We start from the raw sequence: 25,178 nt of genomic DNA on the forward strand, positions 1-25,178 counted from the left end.
TAGTTTAGAAACACCTCAGTGTTCCCGTCAAACCAACCAGCTAACTCACTAACACACTGCTAGTTTAGAAACACCTCAGTGTTCCCTCTGTCATCCCAAACAGCTAACTCACTAACACACTGCTAGTTTAGAAACACCTCAGTGTTCCCGTCAAACCAACCAGCTAACTCACTAACACACTGTTAGTTTAGAAACACCTCAGTGTTCCCTCTGTCATCCCAAACAGCTAACTCACTAACACACTGCTAGTTTAGAAACACCTCAGTGTTCCCCGTCATCCCAAACATCTAACTCGCTAACACACTGCTAGTTTAGAAACACCTCAGTGTTCCCTCTGTCATCCCAAACAGCTATCTCACTAACACACTGTTAGTTTAGAAACACCTCAGTGTTCCCCGTCATCCCAAACATCTAACTCGCTAACACACTGCTAGTTTAGAAACACCTCAGTGTTCCCTCTGTCATCCCAAACAGCTAACTCGCTAACACACTGCTAGTTTAGAAACACCTCAGTGTTCCCTCTGTCATCCCAAACAGCTAACTCACTAACACACTGCTAGTTTAGAAACACCTCAGTGTTCCCGTCAAACCAACCAGCTAACTCACTAACACACTGCTAGTTTAGAAACACCTCAGTGTTCCCTCTGTCATCCCAAACAGCTAACTCGCTAACACACTGCTAGTTTAGAAACACCTCAGTGTTCCCCGTCATCCCAAACATCTAACTCACTAACACACTGTTAGTTTAGAAACACCTCAGTGTTCCCTCTGTCATCCCAAACAGCTAACTCACTAACACACTGCTAGTTTAGAAACACCTCAGTGTTCCCGTCAAACCAACCAGCTAACTCGCTAACACACTGCTAGTTTAGAAACACCTCAGTGTTCCCGTCAAACCAACCAGCTAACTCGCTAACACACTGCTAGTTTAGAAACACCTCAGTGTTCCCGTCAAACCAACCAGCTAACTCGCTAACACACTGCTAGTTTAGAAACACCTCAGTGTTCCCTCTGTCATCCCAAACAGCTAACTCGCTAACACACTGCTAGTTTAGAAACACCTCAGTGTTCCCTCTGTCATCCCAAACAGCTAACTCACTAACACACTGCTAGTTTAGAAACACCTCAGTGTTCCCGTCAAACCAACCAGCTAACTCACTAACACACTGCTAGTTTAGAAACACCTCAGTGTTCCCTCTGTCATCCCAAACAGCTAACTCACTAACACACTGCTAGTTTAGAAACACCTCAGTGTTCCCGTCATCCCAAACATCTAACTCGCTAACACACTGCTAGTTTAGAAACACCTCAGTGTTCCCGTCATCCCAAACAGCTAACTCGCTAACACACTGCTAGTTTAGAAGCACTAACATCCTCTTGTGTGTTTGCATGGAAGTGTGGAGAACCATTCAGATCACACCCTTAAACATTCTGAAGCTTGTGGGCAGAAAAGTGAACAAAATATATCAGACAGTTCATCTGAGGCTGAGACTATGACATCTCTTACCTCCTGAATGACTATTTTAGGCTCTCTGGACCAACTCTTATGGGTTCAGTTTAAAAAAAAAACAAAAAAAACACCATTTTGAACACATCCGTGTTGAGACAGTAAAAAGAGCTCAGGAAAGGTCAAACTGGTTTTAAGGTTGATTCGTAAAAGATGGGGAAGATAACAACGTCTCAAATGTTGCAGAAACTTTTACCCAATCTAGGAAAGAAAGCTCTTGCTTAAGAACGGTAAGAGGAAGTTTTACGCGCTACCACGGCAATCTAAACTGGAATTTCCCATCTAGACTGGACAATGTGCAAACAGATAAAGGTGTGACGATACAAACACTTGTACCTGTAAATCTGTGCTAGTTCACACAAGCGCCAGAGTGGACCAGTCTGGAAACTAATCAAAGTTACTAATAGATGTCAGTGCTGAGATATATAGTGTTTGAAGAGGTTGGTCTTTAGAGCTTTGCAGAGGGTATGGAGAAACAGACCAGTCGAATTAGAGCCAGTGAACTCTTACCATAGACAAGGCAAGGTAAGCGGTTGCAGACCTTAGTTGGCGCTGGTCATCCAGAATCCCATCCAGGTTCTCAGCTGTATGTGCTAGATGGACAACGAGGGTATCAACCATAGGAAAGGTTCTTCGGTTAGATCAGGTTTGTTTCATGATGAAGTTAAAGGGGTTCTCAAGTGATACAACAGTCAAAACAAAGTCCTACGGCCAAGAGATCTCAAGTTAGGTCATACCATTACCATCCGTGACAGTAAAAGCCAGAAGAGCACAACTGGCCGTCTAGGAAAACATCTGTTAGTACTCTCCTCTAAGCATGTTCAGCTGCCCTGCAACATGGACTGAACAGCAATTTACATAAACCAATGCAGTAGCTGGCTTTGTATAATTGGTAGCTGTTGAGTGATGGCAGACTAGCCAGAACTAGCTAGTGCATACAAACTGAGAAATACTGCTTTGGGAAAATATTGGATATATATCCAAGCAAAAAAAAAAAAAAAGACGTATGACACGTACAAGCCTGTAAATTCTTGTATGACATTCTGTAATCATTTTAAATATATGCAAATTTCTGTGCCTCCAATGTTCTCTTGTGTAAAAAAAAACAAAAGGTATAATGTAATCATCACATGCATATGAACACTGTATATCAGTCCGTACAGGATTTCGCCGTTTTTTGTGAATGTTGCGGCTAAAAGGGCTTGATTTTGTTGTGGAGTTTTTTTTTTATGTGCGTGTGTGGAAAATTACTTCAATTGGTGAAATTGCGATTGCACGAAATCGGGCTTTCGCAGTGATGTTTGTCGGTAAAATCTGCTGTCATTTTGAAAAAATTGAAAGCTCCTCTGAATATCGCTCTGAGTTTTGGCCGTTCGTTTCTGCCATGGCAAAAATCGTGAAATCCTGGAGGGACTGCTGTATGAGATCACACAACGTAACGACGAAACGAAACACTGCTAGACGCGAGACACTTAAACACGAGTCGTTTCGAGTCTCTTTTTTAATAGCGAATACTGCATTACAAAGCAAGAGATTGCATTTCATCATGTAGACAGTCATACGTTCGTCCGTCCCCTCATTTGACTGGTCAGCGACTGAGCCACGGACGCTCTCTCGATCAGGTCGTGCTTTGGCTTCTGCATGCATTCATCCAGTCCGTGTTGTACAGTAAATGGTAAAGTACAGTATGTGTATGGTATGAAGCATGCCTAATAAGGACAGTGCACAGCAGCTTCCAGGTTAGTCCACACACCTGTATGAAAAAGTATTATCACAATCCTGATCTGGTATTTCGGTGACCGTTAAAGCTAAATCGCCTGCTCCCGTTATAAGTCGTTCCAAAATTGGGATTCGGGTCTTTAGAAGAGAGTTTCCTTTACAGTACTAAAGTGACTAAAATTAAGCGCAAATAAATTTCAGATGCTAGACGCCAAACACCAAGCAAGAACTCATCTCTGTGGATCTGATCGGACTTTGTGAAATGATCTACCCGTATAAATAAAGTTTAATAAATAATGCCTATAGTAAAAATAAATAAATAAATAAAATGGTTATAATACGGCCTATGGAAACTCAATTAATGAAAACGAGTCGTATTCCATCTACAAAAAAAAAAACTAAAAAAAACAACAACAAGTACAACTTAGTTATTCGTATCCTTTGGTATGCCTGCTCAAAATATAGAACATTTAGTTCCTGGTCACTAACAGATCACCGTTAGTGTCTGCTAAACACTGAGCCTTTGTTCGTTCTGCTCTGGTGAGTTTGTATAAAGTTTGATTTAGAGGCAAGCGTGCATATGCGTGAAACAGAAAGACAAAAAGATAAAGGAGGACGAGGAAAGAAGAAAGGGGCGAGGTTAGGTCCTGCTCTTGTGCGTAACTGCTACACTGTGCAAAAAAAAAAGAAAACCCCAAAAAACAAAATGGCCAATAATGAATTCAAGAAACCTACTAAAGTACATAGATCTGGAATAAGAAAATAATTTCATACAATCAAACTAAAAACACTGACGAAGTAACATTACCACATGCCGATTTTAATCACGTGATTGTCGGTGTGTGTGTGAGTCCATTCGTAAGCAGTGTCACCCTGATTTTGTGTTGTGTGTGTGTGTGTGTGTGTGTGTGTGCTCATCGGTAAAAGGTCAGCATCTTTGGACACAATAGTTAGGTTGCTATAGTTAGGCTTTTACATATTTATATCATAATTGCCTTACGTAGCTCATATTTGGCCGAGTCAGACGTCTGCAAGACGTTATTGTTCGAAGGTCAAAGGGCCGTGAGGGTACGGAATAGCTGTGTTAGGCAGAAGACTGAGGTTGTTAGCGCGGTACACTGGCGGGCCAGGAGTTTAATACTGAGCTCATGGCATGTCCTCCTTTCCGCAGCCATGCCCAAGCGCTCTGCCGCCCGTGCAAACTCCTGATAGGTCTGCGCAACGTCTGCAAGTCCCGACAAGGTCTGAGAGTGGCGCTCCTGGCACCTCTGGCAGCTAGAGAAACTCAGGCACACGGCCGTCAGCTGCACCAGTGAGTGAAAACTGTCCGCTAGAGCTTGCAGCGTCTCTGCTGGGGTCTGCCCGGCCTTCACTACCTGCTGACAGCCAGCCAGAAACCCTCGCGCCTCCACATGCAGCCTGCGCTTGTTTTCAGAAAAGTGGTCTGCGCACGTGTCTCTGGGATGCTCTTGGATGCAATCTTGTTCCTTCGTGGCACCATCCAGGACAGCTAATAGTGTGTCAACATCTCTCTGCAGAGCCAGGAAGCCTGTTGGTGGTAAGGGGTAATGCTGGGCCAGTAAGGCGGTGATAGCGTCTCCATGAGGGTCAGAGAGGAAGCAGTCCAGGGGCGACAGAAGAGGGCCGAGTTCTGCGGACGAGGACGGCGGCAGGACCACACGAGAGAAAGCTGGAAGGGGTGAGGATGGTGAAAAAGAGGAAGAGGAACCAGAAAGGGATGAAGGGATAGACGTCACCGCCACTATTCGGTCACGCATGCTTTGCTGTGTCCTGCAGGAGAACTCATAGACAGTCAGTTCGTCATCAAAACTCCCATTGTCCAAGACGCTGCTGAAGCATTTGGTGTATGCTGATTGGCAGCCGCAAACCTCCATCGGTGTTTCAGCACTCTCGATTACTGTCTCACACACTGAGGCAAGCACTGAGCTGCAAGTAAGGTCGGGCTTTGCGTGTAGATTTGGGCCAGGCAGAGCCTGTGGCTGGGTGTTGGTGGGCTTGGATTCGTAATGTGTGAGAGGTTGTGAGTGTGCACCCACACGACGGCTGCTTCCTGCTTGTAATCTGCTGATCTCTTGTGACGTCACCACACCCCACGGTCCATTAGGTTTCTGCGTCGTAACCACAAGAGACGAAGGGCCGATTTTGACAGGGTCAACCGATTTCAGGCCCGAAGGTGACTTCAGAGTCCAAGAGAGTTCTTCGGGTACACTTTTCTGTTCTCTTTCCACGTAAGAATTATTGCGATCTACTTCCCCAATCTCTTCAACCACCTCCGTGAGCTCTTCAGACTTTACCTCAGTTGTGGTCATATTTTCAGAAAATCTCCTTGCTTGTTTGGCGTCATCTACAAGACTACTGTCACTGGGTAGTGCTTCCTGGGAACGAGACATGTACAGGGGCAAGTCCTGGGTCTTTCCCCGCATTGCTGAAGTAGAGAGGCGACCAAGGATGCGTGAAGAACACTGCGGCCCAGGGGATACAGTGGAGGATGGTTCTTGGGTGAACGGGTCGCCAGAACTGTCCGTGTCACCAGAATGTGGTTCTACTGTGCGGACTACAGGTTCCGTCTGAGGACAGAGGTGCCTCGTTAAACAAAAGAGACCGCTGCTCTCAGATACTGCAGACATGCTCTGACTTCTTCTTGTTCTCTCTGTTGGCCCTACTGAACATTTCTGAGTGCCCATTTCCAGACTGTCTACATCAAGCCTGTCCATGCCAGGGTTCTGGGTGAAGGATATGGTTGGGACTTTCAAAGAAAGCGAGCTAGATGCAGGTGTTTGGTCTAATCGTGGAAGTGAACAGCTCTTTTTCCTCAGCAAGGGTTCCTGAAATGGACCTTCTATCAGGGATTCTTGGTAGATTATTTTCACAGGTAAAGCATCGTCACTGCTAGGAGTGCCAAAAAACAAGTGACCGTCAAGCAACCTTTCAACTGCACTTTCTTCTTCAAGTCCATCAGCTCCGCTCGTGACGTTGGATGTTACTTTAGGCTCTGTAGACGTGCGTACTGCGACAATAGAAGGCGAGGCAGTAGACATGATTTCGGTGACAGACTTAAACTCCATGGAATCCGGTTCCATCAGTATAACCTGCTGTTTCCGCTGACTTGCCTTGCTGATTTTGTTACCGTGCAGGAGATGGTGACTCGGGTTGGACTGGGTGATGGGTTTCGATTCCATTTCTGCTGGCTCGCCCTCAGCATTTGTTAGAGATGAGACCGTGGGGCAGGAGCTTCGATTTGACGGTCCACCGAGGTGGCTTTCACTGAGATGCCTACGTCCCAACCAATGATTTGGGATTCGGTTGTACGTTTTCGTTCGGTCTTTTTCAGGAAACGATACTAAAGACGTGTACTCGGTTTCCATGAAGGAACGGCGCTTTCTGCTTCTCTTGCGGAACCTCGGAACCTCGTTTTCCGTCTCCGTCTTTAGTTTTTCTTGATCTTTTCTCTCTCTGTTTTTACTCTCTCCTTCTCGCTTCTTTCGTTCGCCGGCACCGGTGCCGATGTGGCTTAGGCTCAGAGTACGCTTCGTGACGCTCGAATCTCTAGAACGTCCTGGAAAAGTGAGAGGTATGAATAAACACGTAAGTTTTTTTTTTTTTGCGTCTTTAAAGACATAAAGACGTAAAAGCAAACAATCTAAACTCCAGATTTTGTCCCTCACCAGGTAAGAATCACAAACGAATGCATGTTTATGAGAGTACATAATGGGAACAAACCTTTAGGCATTGGTGCTGACAAAGGTTCCTCAGGAATGAATTTCTCCTGGGCGTCAAAGAACTCATCGTCTGAGCTACTGTCCCCAAAACCTGGGGGAGGCAGAAGGATGGGCACCGGCTCGGACTCCCTCTCCGCCTCTGCTTTGTTTTCTTCACGAGTGTGGTGAGCAGAAGCTGTTCTTGCATGGACGTGACCGCTATCGGGCGTTACATTCGAGCAGATGTTGTAGTAACATCGTACATCGCCCTGGTTGAACGTGAACATAGCTTCTCCACGAGCAGGCTCGGCGCTTTCGAAGACGTCCTCTGGTGCTTCTTGTTCATCGTCGTCTCCCTGTTCCGAATATTCGTCCTCACTGGCCTCGGTGGGACTGGGTAGACATTCTGCGATGTTAGACAGGGCAGCAAGACATAAGAATTCGTCGTCGGGGAAATCGACGGAACACGGTTCTTCGTTGAAATCGCCGTCTTGGCAATCCGGCTGACTCGGACACGGTGTACGAGTATCGACATGGAGGTAATGGTCTCTAACGTTCAGCTGGCTGACGCTGTTAGTGGAGAAGTAGGTCAAAAAGTCGTCCTCCTCTAAAGCGTCCATGGAGTCGCTGGACATGCTGGTTACGAAGCGCGAGTCTGTCTGAAATGAATCCGATGCTTCTGATGGTGGGTCCTCCACAATGATGACGCATGGTGGCTCCTCCTCCTCGGTTTCCACCGTGTGGTTTTCCGCATCGGGTCCTACTGCTTCTCCTTCATCGGCATGCACGGAATCAACCTGATCCTCTAGTCTTACTTTCTTTGTTTCTCCAGCACCGTTCTCCACGCTTTCTTTTTCACTCTTGTCTTCCGCATCCTCCTCTTCTTCTGCGTTGGTCTTTTCTTCCTCTTGTCCTGCGACCGAAGTGATGTTTGCGTCAGTCTGGGTAGGACTTGAACAAGCATGAACAAGCAGAGCATCCACTTCGGAGTCTTCGGAGTCACTGCAGCATCTTGATACATAACCTACACGGTAAACATGTATCCACACCGTATTACTGGTACTTATCATCAGTACAGAGTGTTACAATAAGTACGACTTCGATATATAATAAAGATATACAGGGCTTCCCGGTTCTCTCATGCTGTTCAGCTTTGAGTTCATGTCATGTGCCGGTAACCAAACTGATCCAGGTGAGACACAAACCAGTTAACACACCAAGGACAGGGCAGGGAGGGATGACAGAACTAAAACAGAAGCACATGACATGAACTCGAAGTCTAAATGACGACTAAATCATTGTAGCTTGGACTATACGAGTACGAGTACGCCTTCCTACCTTCTTCTGCAGATATACGGTGGCCCTTTGACTCGGCTGTCCAGGGGAACACGCAGATTTGAGGATCTATGAATACTTTGCAGTAACCAGCTACCAGGCACGACAAATCCTTAGCAGGCACGGACTCCAACAGCAAGGTTATGGGCTGTAGAGGAGAGAACGAGCGATGAAGATGTATAGTACGCCCCATTTGATACCTTTATACGTATGCGCCGACGGTACATACCTTTATATCCTGCATGTAGATCTTGACCAGGCTGACGCGTTCCGACTCCGTTACGAGCTCCACCCTGGTGATGCTGCTGAAGTCCGTCAGTGTGGTCATGATGCTCAGCTTGTGATTGATCACCTGACTCACCCCGTACTGTGCCCCCACCAACAGGCTCACCGTAGACTCCCTGTCTTGCAGCTGCAAAGATGGAGAGAGGAGTGTGTGTGTGTGTGTGTGTGTGTGACACTAACGACACTAAACGTGGTCACCCAGAAGAGGTTCTTTTTTTGAGCCCGGTTCCTCTCAAGGTTTTCCCATGCCATCTCGGTCTATCCTTTACATTTCCTCCTATCCGGTATAAGTCCATTTTTCTTTCTCCCCCCCAGGGTTTAGAAAACCCGACACAGAATCGAACACATGGTTTGAATAGCCTAAATTCGAGTTATTTCATTCCGCGAATCGAGTTAGCATCACGAGCGTCACACTCGCTATGCTACTTCCGCTTTAACATCCTTCTCCTCTTTATTATGCACTTCTTTATACGCGCTAGTATTCCCGCGTGGTTTGTAAAATCTCTCGCTAGAGTCCCTACTTGTTTACACATTTTTATATCCAATTCCTGTATTTTTGGTCGTCTTCGTGGACCTTTACGGTTTGAAATTTCCGAAGGATTTGCTGTGTGCGTCTTGAGTTCTTACCATCAGGGTGGCGCTAAAGGATTTTCCCCCGTAAGACTTGAGTTCAGACATCTCGCTCAGGTAGTGTAGTCTGGCCTGGTTTACTGTCATCGCCTAAAACACACACACACACACACACACGTATACTATACATTGAGGAAAAAAAAGGAACATAAATTCACATTCAATACATTTTTAGCATTCTAAAACACACACACACACACACACACACACACACACACCTTATGCTTGTGTTCCTGTAAAAGGATCTTCTTCATGTGTAAACTGATGGCTTTTCTCAAGTCCTTCTCTCTCATGTTCTTCAGCAGGGTGCTGGAGACAAAGCTTTCGATACCCCAGTCCTTCCTGTGGGCACCAAACCCCCGCCCCCACACACACACACACACACACACACACACACACAATATAGAATATGATTATTAATATACTAGATTATGATTAGTGCTTAAAACGCACTTGTACAAGCATTGTAAAACAAGATGAAAGTGTTCTACAGCAGCGACCCTTGTCCGTGATAAACGTGTGCCGCTGGAGAAAGCGCCTGTAGGGCTGGGAGACTTACATGACGGTCTTTAGCGGTGTTTTAGGAGACTGGCCGGTGCTGGCGAGTCTCTCCTGTATGTGTAGAGCTGCCAGTCTGATCGCTGTGTTACACTTCATCTCCACAGCAAACCTCTCCTGAAGGACATCGCTCACGCTCTGTATACACACGTATGTGGAACACACATAGGAAAAGAAAGTGATTGTCAGGGCATTTAAATAAATAAATAAATAAATAAATAAATAAATAAAGTAAGTTTTGACGCCGTATCATTTCTACAGTTTTCCTACATGGGACGTACATCCATATCGTCCTTATTAATATATACGAGCGTCCCTTTACTGTGGCTAGACACTGATCAGGTGAATCCTTCCGTTCGAAGATGCTCGAAGAGCTCGAAGAGTCTATAGTCGAGTATCTCAACTCCTTTAACTCCGATTATAAACGCGAAACAGGAAGTAATATGACGTTCGACCGGACGTCTGGATCAGAGAACGGTTTCGAGGTTCAAAAAAAGGATCTCGCTCTTCATAAAAACGGATCGAAGCTCTAAAGCTCTCGTCGCTGAAGATCTCGGGTCTCGTTGCAAAAAAAACCCAAAAAAGCAAACAAAAACATTTCCTCAGAAAAGATAACAACGAAACCACACACACTTATTACTTATGAGGACTTCCGCTTTGACTTACCTCAAACGATGCTAGGAGAAAACGATCCCAAAATCGAACCGCGAATACGGTACGTTTCAGATATTTTGAAGGCCCTGCGATCCGAATTCCTATCAAACGCACCTGTAAGTAGAGATACTCGAAGGCTACGGGGTCCTCCTCCAGCAGCTCTTGTGGATATTTGGGCATGAAGCAGACACGAAACAGACACCTGTAGTCATGAGGCTCTCTCTTCTGGACCACCTACACACACACACACACACACACACACACACACTATTCAGTGGAAGGTTAGCTTAGCGGTTGGTTGATGCTTAGCGCAGTTAAGCAGAACGCTTGTGCGTTGTGTGCGGTGTGTGTGTGTGTGTGCGTTTTACTTCTTGAATCGGCTCGTCCTCGTGCAGCAGAAAGAGTTTGGCGATGCTGTACTGTTGCTCGAGCACCAGAGAGAAGTGCTCGATGCGGGATATCGATAGCTTCTCTTTCAGGGTCATCACAATGTCCTAGTGGATGAGAGACCAGCATAATACACATTAACACACACACACAGAGTAAAAAGACACTGCGAGGACGTTGATGGTATTGACGGTATAATCACTATTTCCTAATCGTTTTGTTTTGATGCTGTAATTATGCTTCAGCTCAACAATGTGAAATATCAAATAACGTTAATTCGATTACATTGTTCTGTTGATGGAATAGGAAGAGTAATACAGTTTGAGCTTTATAGCCCTTTTAATCGAGTTTTAAGTGCCCGGAGGCTGGGGGGGAGGGGAGGGGGATGCTTGGGTTTGGAGCTGGGGGTGAATCTCAAACCATTCTGCGCTTTTTCAGTTCGGTTTCAAAATGCCCGTACCTTAACAGTGGTCTTGGGCTCGAATTTGAAGGCTTTGGTTTGTCCGTTCTCTAAATAGACCTTCAGGACGTTGGGCAGGAAGAGCAGAGAGTTACCCTGGAGGCCAAAAGAAAAACAAATAAATACATCGATGTTCAGAAAAGCAAAAGCAAACATCTATCCAAAGGGGTTATTGGGGTTGGGGTTTTTATTAGGTTTTTTTCTTCCCATCAGGGGCTTTGGTAGCTCTGAAGTCAAGGTTCTGTGTTTAGCAACCTGAAGCATGTGGGTTCTGGTTCAAATTCCAGCCACCTTGAGCAGGAATCCTTACCCGTGCGCTCCTAAAATGTGTGTCCGAATTTTCACCCACGGTAACGTTTTTGCATCCCGATGAAGAACGTCTGCGACGGTTAAACTCCCATGTATCCCTAAAACCTAATCCAAATAAAGTGAGCCTTAAGGAACAGAGCTGTAAAGAGTAAACAAGATCTGTTCAGTTTAGTTAAGGTGCTCCGTCCCAAACCGGAGACAAATCTCCACTACATGTCGCGTGAACGCGTGCAGGCCGCCTTAAATAAACGATTAATTGAATAATTGATCAATTCACTCGTGAATTATTGAAGAGGCCGGTCTAAAATGCTGCGTGATTTTTGTTTTTATCCTGTACTAATGCTTACTGAGTCACTTTTACTCCTACTGTACCTCTGGGTCATGAAGACCGTTTCCAAACAGACGTCATTACGTCTCAGACGTAATCTGAGACGTAAATCTCAGACGATTTTGTTATTAAAGTGTCGTCTCTGCCCGGTCAGGAAAACGCTGCCCTAAGTATACAACCTAAAGTCTGTCCCATTTGGAAGGAACGATACAAAAAAAAGGACGTTTGAGGTTTCTTAAGGTTACGTTGGACACATATCAACACGTTCTACGAGCGTAATACTGTAAACCATTTAAGCAATGATCATGACATGCGCACGAAAACAAATACAGCTCGACATGAGAGCGTAAGAAGAGAAACACACGCCGGAAACACTAATGCACGAGGGCCACGGGAGAAGAGGATGAGAAAGGGGATGTGGTTTCCCGAGGCTATTAGTGTAAGACGATTCATATCCAAAATGAATTTGTTTTTGCTGACTCTCAGATCTCAGATCCCGTCGCTTTACTCATCAGCTGAAGCATGAATAATCTCAGGACGTTATTCAGGGGCGGAGCCTGATACGGAGTCTTAGTCTGCGGCGTTTTAGTCCGACCGCTTCAAGGTTCGACCTGAGGTGCTTTCTGAGATGCTTTTCTGCTCACCACGGGTGTCAAGAGTGCTTATTTGAGTTACTGTAGACTTCCCGGAACCGGTCTGGACCCGCTCTCATCGACAAGGCGTTTCAAACCTCAGACTCGCCGTATATTGTATATCGTCACCACTAGTCCACAACGCTGGGAACGAAGCATCTGTTAACAGTATCCGTATGAATTATGCACTCGAAGGGTCGTCCGTTTAATTACGGTTATTTAACCTGCAAAGCAACGGCTGCGGATCTGACCAGGTTTAGTGCAGTAAACTGATATTTATTAACTTAAATCCCTGAATTTACAGTCGTCTAAGTCTAAGCTCACCACTAAGAGCTATTTGTATTTAATCCGTTATTCGAATAGAATACATACCTTGTCATGACTGACACGTACTGCCGGAGTACTTTGTTTTTTGCCAGAGGTAGTACTTATAATATAACGGTCTTAAACCTCTCCTTTTACCTTTAAATAATAAACTACTCAGATTAATACACAATACAGTCTGATAACTTTTTATTATTATTATTATTATTGAGACCTTACACACACACACACACACACGTACACACACACGCACACGCACGTACACCGGTTAACTCACAAACACGTACACTTACACGGGTGTGAACACACAGACAGAGAAATGTCTGCACGATACACACTAAAGACTCAGAGACCATAGCTAAGTGAAGCGTGCATCGAACCTGCGAGTGGCCGTTAACGACCACTTCCTCGGCGAAGCGCACCTTAACCGGGTTGGATTTTAGCTTAGCCCTCTTCTCTGGGGTTATGAAGGACGACTTCGGCCCCTGATACAAACACACACACGTACAAAGACAAAAAAAAAACCCTTAATGTCGCTAATACGGAGCTAGCTGCATTACACGAGCACGACTAAAGCAGACGATTAGCTACGTTTGCTGTAAGGCGTGGAGGAGGAGGAGGAGGAGGAGGCACGTCTTAAGTTACAGCGTCGGCTAAGATCTTTCCCTCGACGCTAAAACGTGCTCTTAAGCGCTCTCGACTTTTATCGTACGGAACGTGCACTCCGTCGAGTTCCCTGGAGTTTTTAAAAAAAGAAAAAAAAAGAAAAAGTGCACTCTCAGGTGAAAGGAGGGGAAAGTGGGAAAGAATACGGGTGTGGACGGGAACAAAGCCCTCATTCGTCTTCATTAAGATCTTCGTCACGTTGTTTTTAAGATGTAGTGCGCGTGTGTGTGTGTGTGCGCGTGTGTGTGTGTATACACTCACCACTGCTATTCTCAGGACTGTCACTGTTATGGTGTCCTGGCACTCCCTGTATACAAGAACAAGAAAGTGAGAAAGACACACTGAGAGAGAGAGAGAGAGAGAGAGAGAGAGAGAGAGAGAGAGAGAGAGATCCACTCATACCATTCGGAATGCCACGTGTTATAATACACATATAAACACACGTGCGCGTCCACACGTACTTGATAACGTCGGCAGCTTGCTCTGTAGACAGATCATCGAGAGCGACGTTGTTGATTTTCACAAGCTGGTCGCCGGGGAAGAGTTTGCCGTCTGCAGGACCCCCTACAACACACACACACACACACACACACACATTTGTAAGGATCTTCCACTGACAAAACTCTCAGATCCTTCTCCCATCTTTATCAAATCGATGTTTATTTCAATGCCTGCCATCTTGTCATTCATATGTATCATCGTGTTGGTCTTTTTGATCCAGGTAAAGCCCGGCGATGTTTCCACTTTCCATAAGGATATTTGGATAATCCGATAAAACCAAGGGCTTCTTCCTGGGGTTTTTCTTCGTTCTCCATCATGGTTTGCTGTGCTCCCATGCTGCTCTGTGTTAGGACTCTTCATAAAGGAATCCAAACGCCTTTATCTCTACGCGCTCTACGTGTGCGTGTGAGGATGCGTACCTGCGACGACCTCCTCCACCTGTGCTGGAGTGTGTGTGGACACGGTGAAGCCGTGGGACTTGAGGTCGGGGTCCAGTGGGATCTGAACGGTCACTCGGACTGGACAGCTTCTCTGTTCCTGAGGACTGGCATCAGGTCCTCGCCCGTCGTCGTCCAACACGCGCTCTCTACGGAGACGGAGAATGAAAAGTTAGGAGTTAATTACACACACACACACACACACACACACACACACATATATGTACCTGCTCGTGGACTCTCTGGAACGACGAAGCCAGCGCCCTACTACCTGCTCTACTTTGCTGGTCCTGCGTGACGGAGAGCGGCTGCGGTCCCGATCCTCCATTGAGCTACACACACACACACACACACACACACAAACTCAGGTTAAAGATGATATCATATACAGACTGAGTATAATGGAGCACTATCTCGCCTATGAGAGATTGGAAATGTCCGTCTAAGCAAATCTACTTAAACTAGATTGCATTAGTGAATTTTATTACCTACATTAGGTGCATTCCAGTGGTCTTGAATGAGCATTTAGTCAAACATACCTTAGAACTGCATGCCTTGTTTGTTTTTTTTTACTTTTCCATGTTCTCTGATGGGGGGCACGGTGGTTTGGCGGTTAGCGTTAGCGCTTGCCTCGAAGCTCTGCGGCTGGGGGTTCGAATCCCGTCTCCGCCCTGTGTGCGCGGAGATGCGTGTTCTCCCTGTGCTTCTGAGGTTTCCTCTGGTTTCCTGTGGACCTCCCCCAGTCCAAAGACGTGCGTTATCGGCTGATCGGCTTCTCCAAATTGTCCGTAGTGTGTGAACGGGTGTGTGAACGCTACGGTGCCCTGTGATGGGTTGGCACCCCGTCCAGGTGCCCCGAGCTCCCCGGGATACACTCCAGGCTCCCGTGACCCTGTGTAGGGTGAGCGGTATGGAAAATGGATGTATAGAACAATGCTTTAATGCTCTTTGTTTTAATCCAATCACGTTTGTACCTAACGAGTATCCGTAGTCATGACGTCCGTAGTATCCAGGATGTATACGCCGTATAAGTTGCGGTTAACAGAAGGCACGCGTGATTAAGTATAAGCTGCTATACAGTTCTCCGGTAAAGAGGACGATCACGTTACTCAAAACTCTGTTTACGTGTCCATCGTTTAACGTGGACTTGTCTTGGGCATGACAACGGCGGCCTTTCACTACAGCCAGATTTCAGAGAATCATAAAATAAAATGTACCTGATATCGTCCCACCGCTACAAAATGATCTCAGCAGGGACCGTTTCTTGCTTTAAGTGGTACGAGCGGTCATTTAGGCTCCCGAACCACCAGGGGGGGCTCTTAAGACACTTGCATTTGCTAACATCAAGTTGTTATTACTAGCTGACAATAATAGCCTACGAAGATAATGAAGTGTTGATTCTGCTCATTCTAATCATCCTGAGTACGCTGGCGTACAGGGCCACATGGAACTGAAACATGCCTTCATGTGTGCTCTTGGGCGCCCCCTTTCCACGGCTCATGCTGGACATGTTCGTACTCGTCCGTGCGCTCAGTTTACCGCAGAACATGTGACTATATGTTGTGTCTGCCGTATAACGATGCATCCACTACGCCGCAGTGCTTCCTGATGGGGGATAAAGCGCAACTGGGATCACTTTCACTCCCAAAGAGATCGCATCCCACGTCATGCAGGCCCACTAAAAGCACATCATGTGTTATCGCACACATCCCAGACAGCTCGGTGCCGAGCGAGAGAGAGTGAGAGAGAGAGAGAGAGAAATTCATGCCGGTCGTCATGGACGTTTTGTGATCTCGGGTTTCGCTAAACCTTTAAAGCGCCGTTATCCATCTCTCTCGACGTGGATAGCGTCGATAATGACACCAAAGCAAACCAGACCCAGGAGGAGATCTCTAGATTAGTTCTTGACTAAGGCGATGATGGAGATTGTCCGAAACGAAAGAAAGCTATCGATCCTAGAGACGGTTCAAAACTGAGAACGAGAGAGCGGTTTTTCTTCGATATCTTTTTGACTTTCAGCTCAGATTGAACTTTTAACGTTCCGCGTAATCCCTGTTCGGTAGAAAGCGATAGACTTTAGGATGAAAGTGGAAATCTCTCCCCAGTCGTCTCCATAAAGCGCTTGTTCACACGCTTACGTCTCTCTTTCCTCGTTCTTCCCCCGCCACGGTGAGAACATGATCTGGGGCGGAAGCCCTGACGATAAAACCACTCGTCGTTATTTTTTTCTTTTCTTTTTTTTTTTTAAACTGCAGAACTGCTTTCATTTCACATCCTGTGTCAGGGTCCACTTAAGGCTTGTGTTAGTGCTTGTTAAAAGATGCATACATGTACTGTATAACCGAACATTAAGTGCAGACTGGGATTAAATTCTCTCTCTATCCGTAAATCATCGGATCGATAAGATGGACTTCGAAAAGTTCGGCTTGTGATGCAACGATTCTTCACAGTACTTCACACGTAATTCGTTTGCAACAGCCCTCATCTCTCTCTCTCTCTCTCTCTCTCTCTCTTTCTCTCTTTCTTTCTCCATCTCTGGCTGTCTGCATCTCTTCCCCCACTCTCTCTCTCCCTCTTTCGTTCGTTTTCCCGCCCGTTCTCGATTCGATTAGAGGGCACTGGAGTGAGGCGTAATTCCGTTTTATGCCCACCCCCTCGATTTAAAAACGCTCTGAGAGAGATCCCAGTCTCTGAGAGAGATCATGTCTTCCCCTGCACTCTAAGAAGAACTCCGCGGCATTGACGCTAAACTGTGGTGTCCACCTTTCACTGCTAGCTTTAGTGAGCGCAAAAAAAAAAACAACAGAAAAACGTTCACAGCACATGAATGAAAGGACATGTGAAACTCTCAGTGGACTGCAATGAGAGAGGGGAGGCACTTATATCCAGAAACACACAGGGATACAGTGGCAGGCAGACGACCCTGGGGTTTTAGAAGGGTAAATTGCGGTAATAGGATCACACCGGGACGGAGTAACTGCGTCACACAACCTGAGCCGATCACAGGGACTCACACACACACACACACACACACACACAGTGGGGATGGAGGAAAAATAATCAGTTCTCAGATGCAGCGTTAATCACAGGCCTACACAGCACAATCTAGCACGAATATTATACAGGGTGTCCCAAATATACCGCTTATCCTCTTCAGGGTCGCGGGGAACCTGGAGCCTATCCCAGGAGGCATCGGGCACGAGGCGGGGTACACCCTGGACAGGGTGCCAATCCATCGCAGGGCACAATCACATACACACTCACACACCCATTCATACACTACGGACACTTTGGACACGCCAATCAGCCTACCGTGCATGTCTTTGGACTGGGGGAGGAAACCGGAGTACCCGGAGGAAACCCCCGCAGCACGGGGAGAACACGCAAACTCCGCACACACAGGGCAGCGGCGCGAATCGAACCCCCGACCCTGGAGGTGTGAGGCGAACGTTCTAACCACTCTCAGAAGACCTTTAAGAACGAAGGATGACAAAAGCAAAAGGTATCGAGATCATCCTCAGGGCTGGATCGGGAAGCCGTGATGTCGCGATGGACTTTTACGGGGAACGTTCCTTGTTTGCAGAAATGTTAACCATGATCGGATATAACAGGCGTAAGCCCGTGACGTCAGCACGGGTGTATTAAGTGGCTGAGAAAAAACCCGTTTGGAAAACTGATTTCCGGTCCGGAAGGCCTGCTCGCGTTCCTGTGGATGCGCTGTAGATCCTGGAGGCGGAGCTTCGTGAATGTAATGGAAAGGGGGAGGGGTCTCAAGGGGTTCTTATTAAAAAAATCATTTAAAAATGTCAAACTGTTAGAGATGTAATCTTGAACAACTTTGACTAATCGTACCTGATGCGCCTTTCGCGAGGAGCTGATTGGATTGGATGTCGCAGCCGCGTGATGTGTAACTACATCTCTTAATAAAGAATCCATTTCAAATTGAATCGTAGAGTGATAGCAAAACACACACACACACACACACACACACACACTTACCGTTTTGTGTGTCAGAGCTCCATCAGAGAGAACTTGTTGTTTACACTGCACCATGCACTGTGCACTTCTTTATCCATTAGCCGAGCGGATCGCTCTCACATCGGTACCTCGTCAGCATTTATTTCAGTCCGACATCCATCACGCGGGTCCGATGTTGCGTTGATTATTCCCTGAAATTCACTCGTTTACCTCGGCCTCTACATCACAGCGTGCCCGTCTGTCTTACGATCCGTACAGACTCCGGATCGTTCACTTCTGGAAGCACGTAATTCGTTCCTCCATTTTGTGTCGGAACTGTGGAATAAGAATAAGATGCAGACGCCGATCATGTTACGTTTCATAAGCACCTGCAAGCGCCACGTTAGACTTCCATATCGGGATATCTATACCTATATCTGCTCTTCATCGGCGTCGGCGGCGCTGGAGCTTATTTACGTATCCGAGCGCGGGACGAAAGCGTCCGTTAAGAGCCGTGGATGCATAATCGATACGTGAACTGTGTGCGTTTGCGTGTATGAGCGTACGTGTATGTGCGTGACAGGGAGAGATATCCACTCGCCACAATAACCAGAAGAGCGTTTCCAAATGGAAGAGATCGTTTATCACGGTGACAGGAAGAGGAACGAATGAGATACTCTCGCCCTCACACGAAATCTTCTTCTGAACCTGAGATGATTATAAAGCGATCGATGCGAACACCAAGATCGTCGTGGCGCTTTTGATGACTAGCCGCTTTAGTTAAAAACAACAAAAACAAAATGGAATCATTAGCATCATAATTCACTGACTCTGAAAGGATTTGTTTCAGGACCTGTAGGAAGCGTCACGCCTCTCGGTCAAGTCTAGAAACGGATTTAAACGCCGAACAGAGACGACAGACGAAGGCGAGAGACGGGATAGACAGAGAGAGAGCGAGAGAGAGCGAGGCAGGAGTGAGAAAGAGAGAAAGAGAGAAAGCAGGCAGGCTTCGTGCAGTCCCTCCGGCCCATTTCCCTTCCTGAGTGTTGAATTATTAATGCGTCCGGGACAGAGACACAGAATGCACCTTCCTCTGGTTTTTTTCTTTCGTTCGCCTTCTGTCACTCTTTCTTCCCTGTAGCCCGGGACGCCATGACGGTCTTCCCTTTCATTCGTATCTCTTATTTCTCGAAGACTCTGTGAATAACTCTGCGGATCGTTTGACGAAGGTGACTGCGGTTCGATTTGGAGTGAAGTGTAAAACCCACTGGAGTCGGTCCATCGAGTAAAGCGGCAACTCGGCCATGAGAAGCTACTTCCGGGTTCGCGCTTACTGTACCGTCTACACGCCGGAAAAATGCATCGGATTAGGTTTAACAGACAACCAAATAGAGGAGCATGCAGGTTATCCAGCGGGTGGACGAAGGGAAACGGTCCGGGGGGGGGAGGGGACGACACATACTGTACATGTTTCATCATCTTTTTAAAATAAAAATAATAATAATAATAATAATTTCCTAGTGATACGCTGTATTATCCTTACACACTGTTGCTTATTTAGCATGACATGTACAGTAAAAGCGCAAACTCTGCTAAGTAATAAAGTATGAAAGTTGGAGAGCACCAGTGTATGTGTGTGCATATAGCATACTTTGTTTCCTTCTGTTTATTTACCCACAAAGGCACTGTGAGAGAAAAGAGAGAGAGAGACAGAGAGATTTGACCTCTAGAGTGCAAAGCATCAATAATGTATCCAGAAAATGCTGCTGGTACACCACTCTCTCTCTCTCTCTCTCTCTCTCTCTCTCTCTCTCTCTAACACACACGTGGTAATGTACAAAACTGTGCAAACAGTACAGTAGAAGAAAACTCTTTCATGAACTCTAATGAACTCTCCTGAGTGACAAAAAAAAAAAAGAAGGTGTGTTCGTTTACGTCCGACTGCCGTTAATTTAAACGGTGAGAGTTCGAATCCCAACACTGCTGACACACTTGAGCCCGACCCTGGTCGAGCGTAAGCTCCGTCCCCGACGCTGTGACATGCGGAGAAAGTGTTGTCTGGTACTACACAAGTGTGTGAGGGTCGAACGAGTACGAAATCAATCGCTCGGGGGTATTCCGTTATAGGAAAATAATCAGTGACGGAGTGGAGATACTCAAAGTCACCGGCTCAATGTGGATTATTTTCCAATAAGTCTTTTACTCCTCTCATAACAACGTCTAAAAAGATTTTCATTAAAGAACGACACGTTGTACTTTTTATCCGTTTATAGTTACATTTCACGTTATGGAACGGCCACGAAACACGTTATCCCTCACGTTACAGCGGCTATAAACACTCGTCCCAGCTGTCATTTTCTCTTGAAGTTAACAAGACGAAAAAAAACAAAAAACAGCAACAACTTGTTACCTAGAAAATGCAAACCCCTCCGTCTTGTCCCTCCGTGTGGAAAACATGCGCTGATACCGGAGACTCCTTCCATAAATCATATAAATTAAATAGCCTTAAATCATACGGGTCCTTGCGAATGAGCTGAAACCGTAACGTGTTAATTAACAGGCGTGTTAATACACAGATGTGTTTCGCAGCTGCACTGACGTCAGAGCTGCTGTTATAGAAGACGAACCGACGCCTTTCGACCAGCGGGAAGCTACGATTTAGAACGCAGAGTGACCAGCGTTTCGCTACAGGTTTCGGTACATGTTTAGCTAAAATGTCGAAAGGCATGCTTGAGAATGTCCGAACAACCTCACAAAAAATCTAAACAAAAAAAAAAAAAATCAATTGATCAAATTAGCCGGATTGTGCATTAAGATGTGCGAGAGTGTGTGTGCGAGTGCACTCGTACAGCTAAGTGTGTGCATGTGAGCATCCACGAGTCCCTAAGCAACATTAGCACATTCCCATTAGGAGTCTGGTATGTTCTCTGGATAATCAGATCTACCACCAGACCAGTCTTCTTTAAAGCTTTAAAACAGCATGAACAGCTGCTCTCAGTCGTGAGCTGCCCGGAAAACTGGTGCGACAGGGAGACTGAGAGTTTTATATATATATATTGTGTGTGTGTGTGTGTGTGTGTGTGTGAGGTACAATAAATGGTAATAAAGTATAAATCGGCATGTATCTGGATTACACTGCATAGAGTATTCCTTCAAGAGTTCCTCCTAAAAATAACCGCATAAATGAATTATTGTCACAGACGTAAAACGCTGACTCATTCTTCCTTTCTTGGAGATGGATTCAATTCAGTCAGTCTACCAAAATAGCACTCCTGATTGACTCGCCTCTGCAAAGGCCCCGCCCCTTTACAAAAAACGATCACCTGCACCGTTATCGAAGCCGAAGCCAGTTCGCGTGCTTTTGGCCGTTCGGTAAAACCATGTGAAAATAAAAGAACACGTACAACTAGCCCGATTATATCACGCTAGCAAATGTGAGAGCTAGCTAACCTGAGCAGCGTCATTCCATAATGCTGGCAAGATAACGTACACATTTACAATGTCGCAATTCAGAATCATTCGGAAACGAAGTTTGCTTTCTGAGTGTCGTAAACAAGTTGCTAAGCGCGTATTATTAAGACGGCTACCTAGGACATTCGCGTTCAAGCTAATGCCGAAGAACACAATCTACCTTCATAGATTGAACTTTAGCTAGCTTGATTACTTAGCCACAATCAGCAGAGCTGTGCGTCGGTGGCAAAATAAATGACCACGCGAGCAGACAGGACTCAACAAAAAGAAATCTGTAACACAGCTAGTGTTTGCTACGCGAGGTTTAAAATGCTGTAGGAAAATATTCAGCTACGGCGTGCTGGCAAACTTCACGCTGCAGCGTTTGCACTGGAGACTCCTTCCATGAAAGTTAAAATAAACGGTTTCTGACAGGAAAATGACACGCTTTTAATCCATTCACGTGAAGCATCCACCATAGAGCGATACAGAACGATGCAATAACGTGTTAGAGGGAGCGCATTTATAAACACCTTGTCGCTGGAAATATTGTCAGAGCCGCTGTTAGAGAAAATTAGTCACCACCTTCTGACCAATGAGAAGCGAGCACGGTGTTACATTAGCTAACCTGCGAATAGACATTAGAGCAGAAACCAAGCCGTTTTTGAAAGAATCTCCAAACGTAGTTACAGGATACGAATTGTTTTTAGCTCACGGAATAGGCGGAATTTACTAAATGCTGGCGTGATTCAACTTGAAATTTGTGTAAAATTGTTATATTTATGTTCAACGGTTAAAGTTATGTCAAATTCACATCCAATTACTACATTACGTTAAATTGTTAAAATGTACAAAATGTTGCAAAATGACCTTTAAATGGTCTTTTATGTAGGCTATTTTATCTCACTTTCAGTCCTTGAACGTTTTCGTTAATCCAATATGCTCCATACTTCATCTGATCTCAAAGCAAAAGAAAACCAACTGTGTTCTTCATGAAAGTTATGACTTTCGCTTTGCTACACGTTCCACTTCCAAACTACTACCGAAATCGCTTCGCACTTCTAAAGCCTACTGCAGAAATGGTACTGTATATTCACATCTATCACATGTCTATATGTCAGTAACATACTGTACACAAGCCATGCTGATATCCTTTTAACTTTCTTCTGTATAAGATGTAGCTTACACGTCTTTACCGGGTCACTGCTGTATATATATATATATATATAATGCTATTTTTAACATTCATGACCAACCTTCAGTTCCTTCGACTGTTTCCCTTCACTTCTGCCAGACAAACTAATTCGACCGAGGATCAGGATTTACACGGCTTAAAGGTGTCACCCAGGTCTCCTTCTCAAGGCCGATCCTTACGCACTCATCCTTCTGCATTATGAGACAACAATGAGAGTGTGTCGCCTGCGTTGACCCATTTTCACTGAATAAACACTGTGTTTACTGATTTATTTGTTTACAAAGTCTTGATTTTGGGGTCACGTACGCCGTTTTTTTCCCCCAGGGTTAACCGTTCGACTCGAGCTCATGTCTGAACACACATAATGTTGAACTAGCAAATATACAACGCTAACTTAACACTGCTGAACTGGCACATCCACTGCATGCGTTTAATATAATCATGCTGAATGTTTCATAGTGTTGACTGAACACGTACTGTGTTAAATACTTACACGTACAGGGTTATATTATGGTCTCTAATCTTGACGTCTTGAATGAACACCTGTGACAGTGAATCAGCCCAGATTAGTGTTGAATTAACATCCAAACATCTTCAGTTTGCACAGATCAAACCGCATCAGGAACACATACAGTAGTTATTTAGCACACATATATATACACTGTTCAATTAACATCTACATTTTCCTCTTAGCATTACTGACTGTATCAATGCCTATTCTGTTGCATTAACTCAGACACATTTCTATAAAGTATGAACACCAGACTTTAGACTTTAGTGTAGGTGCTAATTCAACACCAATTTCTCTCTTTTACATCGTCATCCTTATAATGATGTAATGAAATATGGAATATTTTTAAACACTCACCTCTTAAGGTATAGTTTTGACACCTCGGGTCACGGAATGATGCATTACACGTACGGTTTTATAGTGAGAGTAAAAGAAAGATCCGTTAAGACCGGTAGAAAGACGTTATGAATTTGAAATTCTGTACTCAGCGCGTGGTGTTTGAGGGAGCCGCGCGCACGGCGCACGAGAGGGAAGATGGACATGAACCGTTATGTCTGCTGTTTTTAGCGCGCGCGCTCCTCTCTCTCTCTCTCTCTCTCTCTCTCTCTGTGCGTGTGTGTGTGTGAGAGAGAGAAACTCTCTGACTCTCGCGCCCAATCTCTGACTGACTATATAAACAATATTATGCTAACAGGCTACATTTTCTAGCTTTCCTATCATTTTCATTATTTAAATATTTTCATAATTTCTTAATTATTATAGTACAAACTCCAAATGACCACCAGGCGGCGGTAGTTACACTGTGACAGATACAGTTGTATCAAAACTGTGGTCGTTAAGGTCCATTAATTAATCTAAGAAAATTCTGGCTCTTTTTAAGCGAGTCAAATTATTTGACTCGGCTCATCAGTAAGAGCCGAGTCTTTCGGTTCCCAAACTTCTCATTGACGTTTTTGTTTCTGAACCGGACGATATTTGCGATATTTCTTTCCCCTGTGATTGTTTACAAAAAAAATTATTAAAAAATCATCTCAGAAATATCGCTCTACCTTTTAATAAACAAAACAGCAGCTCATACTTTGCACCTCATAAATGCGAGTCGACTCTTAAAGTTCACTTTGAAGAGCCGACTCGCATATATGAGCTGGAATGTATTATTTATGTATTTGTTTTTGTTATTTTGACCTATGAGTGTTCTTCTTGTGGCGGAGATATTTCATGTCATCTTACTCTGTCTTATAATCAACAAAATAACATTACTTTGCAGCTCATATTTGCGAGTCGACTCTTAAGGTTCACCTAAAAATAAGAGTAAAAACCGGATCAAAGGGTCGACTCGTTTGTGAACGACACTAAGAAAACCATTCAATCCAGTACGGGTCATTTTGACCCCCTTTATGCATTCGTGAAGGTTTTTTGGTTCATGCATTGTAGGGTTAAATATCAAAAATCTAAAAGATGTGCGTCATACCTGACACCTAGTCGAACACTTTACAGTTGGTTGTGTGACTGTACGTCATTCCCTTCAAATGCTATTGAGCTTTAAATGATGGTATATTTTGTGTATGAGCCCATGCAGTAATAAAATACATGGCAATTATATATATATATATA

General features: G+C 45.1%; 1 protein-coding gene across 11 annotated transcripts; it reads right to left on the reverse strand.

The window, feature by feature from the left end:
- Positions 1-1,021: 1,021 nt before the first annotated feature.
- Positions 1,022-25,127, reverse strand: LOC128604341 (FERM and PDZ domain-containing protein 1). Of its 11 annotated transcripts, none has more exons than XR_008385166.1 (19): positions 23,922-24,547; positions 23,115-23,596; positions 14,991-18,744; positions 14,679-14,783; positions 14,434-14,600; positions 13,975-14,077; positions 13,775-13,820; positions 13,228-13,332; positions 11,255-11,350; positions 10,776-10,901; positions 10,522-10,641; positions 9,755-9,891; positions 9,414-9,537; positions 9,193-9,285; positions 8,510-8,692; positions 8,284-8,428; positions 6,968-7,969; positions 4,227-6,803; positions 1,022-3,260 (listed from the first exon to the last, which is right to left on the reverse strand). XR_008385166.1 is itself a non-coding variant. In XM_053619414.1 (19 exons), the coding sequence occupies exons 5-19, from the start codon at positions 14,777-14,779 to the stop codon at positions 4,279-4,281; spliced, it is 5,073 nt and encodes a 1,690-aa protein (XP_053475389.1). In that variant the 5' UTR covers positions 14,780-14,783; positions 14,991-18,744; positions 23,115-23,244; positions 23,547-23,596; positions 23,922-24,547; the 3' UTR covers positions 1,023-4,278. The 11 variants fall into 11 exon arrangements, 10 of the variants coding, with proteins under 10 accessions (XP_053475389.1, XP_053475393.1, XP_053475394.1 ...); XM_053619414.1 differs by having other exon boundaries at positions 1,023-6,803; positions 23,115-23,244; positions 23,547-23,596; XM_053619418.1 differs by having other exon boundaries at positions 1,023-6,803; positions 14,991-18,189; positions 18,304-18,744.
- Between the last annotated feature and the right edge of the window lie 51 nt (positions 25,128-25,178).

The sequence above is a fragment of the Ictalurus furcatus genome, chromosome 29 (genome assembly GCF_023375685.1).
Source record: "Ictalurus furcatus strain D&B chromosome 29, Billie_1.0, whole genome shotgun sequence".
Classification (NCBI taxonomy): domain Eukaryota; kingdom Metazoa; phylum Chordata; class Actinopteri; order Siluriformes; family Ictaluridae; genus Ictalurus; species Ictalurus furcatus.

Excerpts from the sequence above, each read along its gene's own strand:
- LOC128604341 (XM_053619417.1), bottom strand. The coding sequence starts at position 14,779 with ATGGAGGATCGGGACCGCAGCCGCTCTCCGTCACGCAGGACCAGCAAA. Across the intron at positions 10,642-10,775 it reads AGGACGAGCCGATTCAAGAA|GTGGTCCAGAAGAGAGAGCC; the intron begins GTAAAACGCACA and ends GTGTGTGTGTAG. Across the intron at positions 8,429-8,509 it reads TCTACATGCAGGATATAAAG|CCCATAACCTTGCTGTTGGA; the intron begins GTATGTACCGTC and ends TCTCCTCTACAG.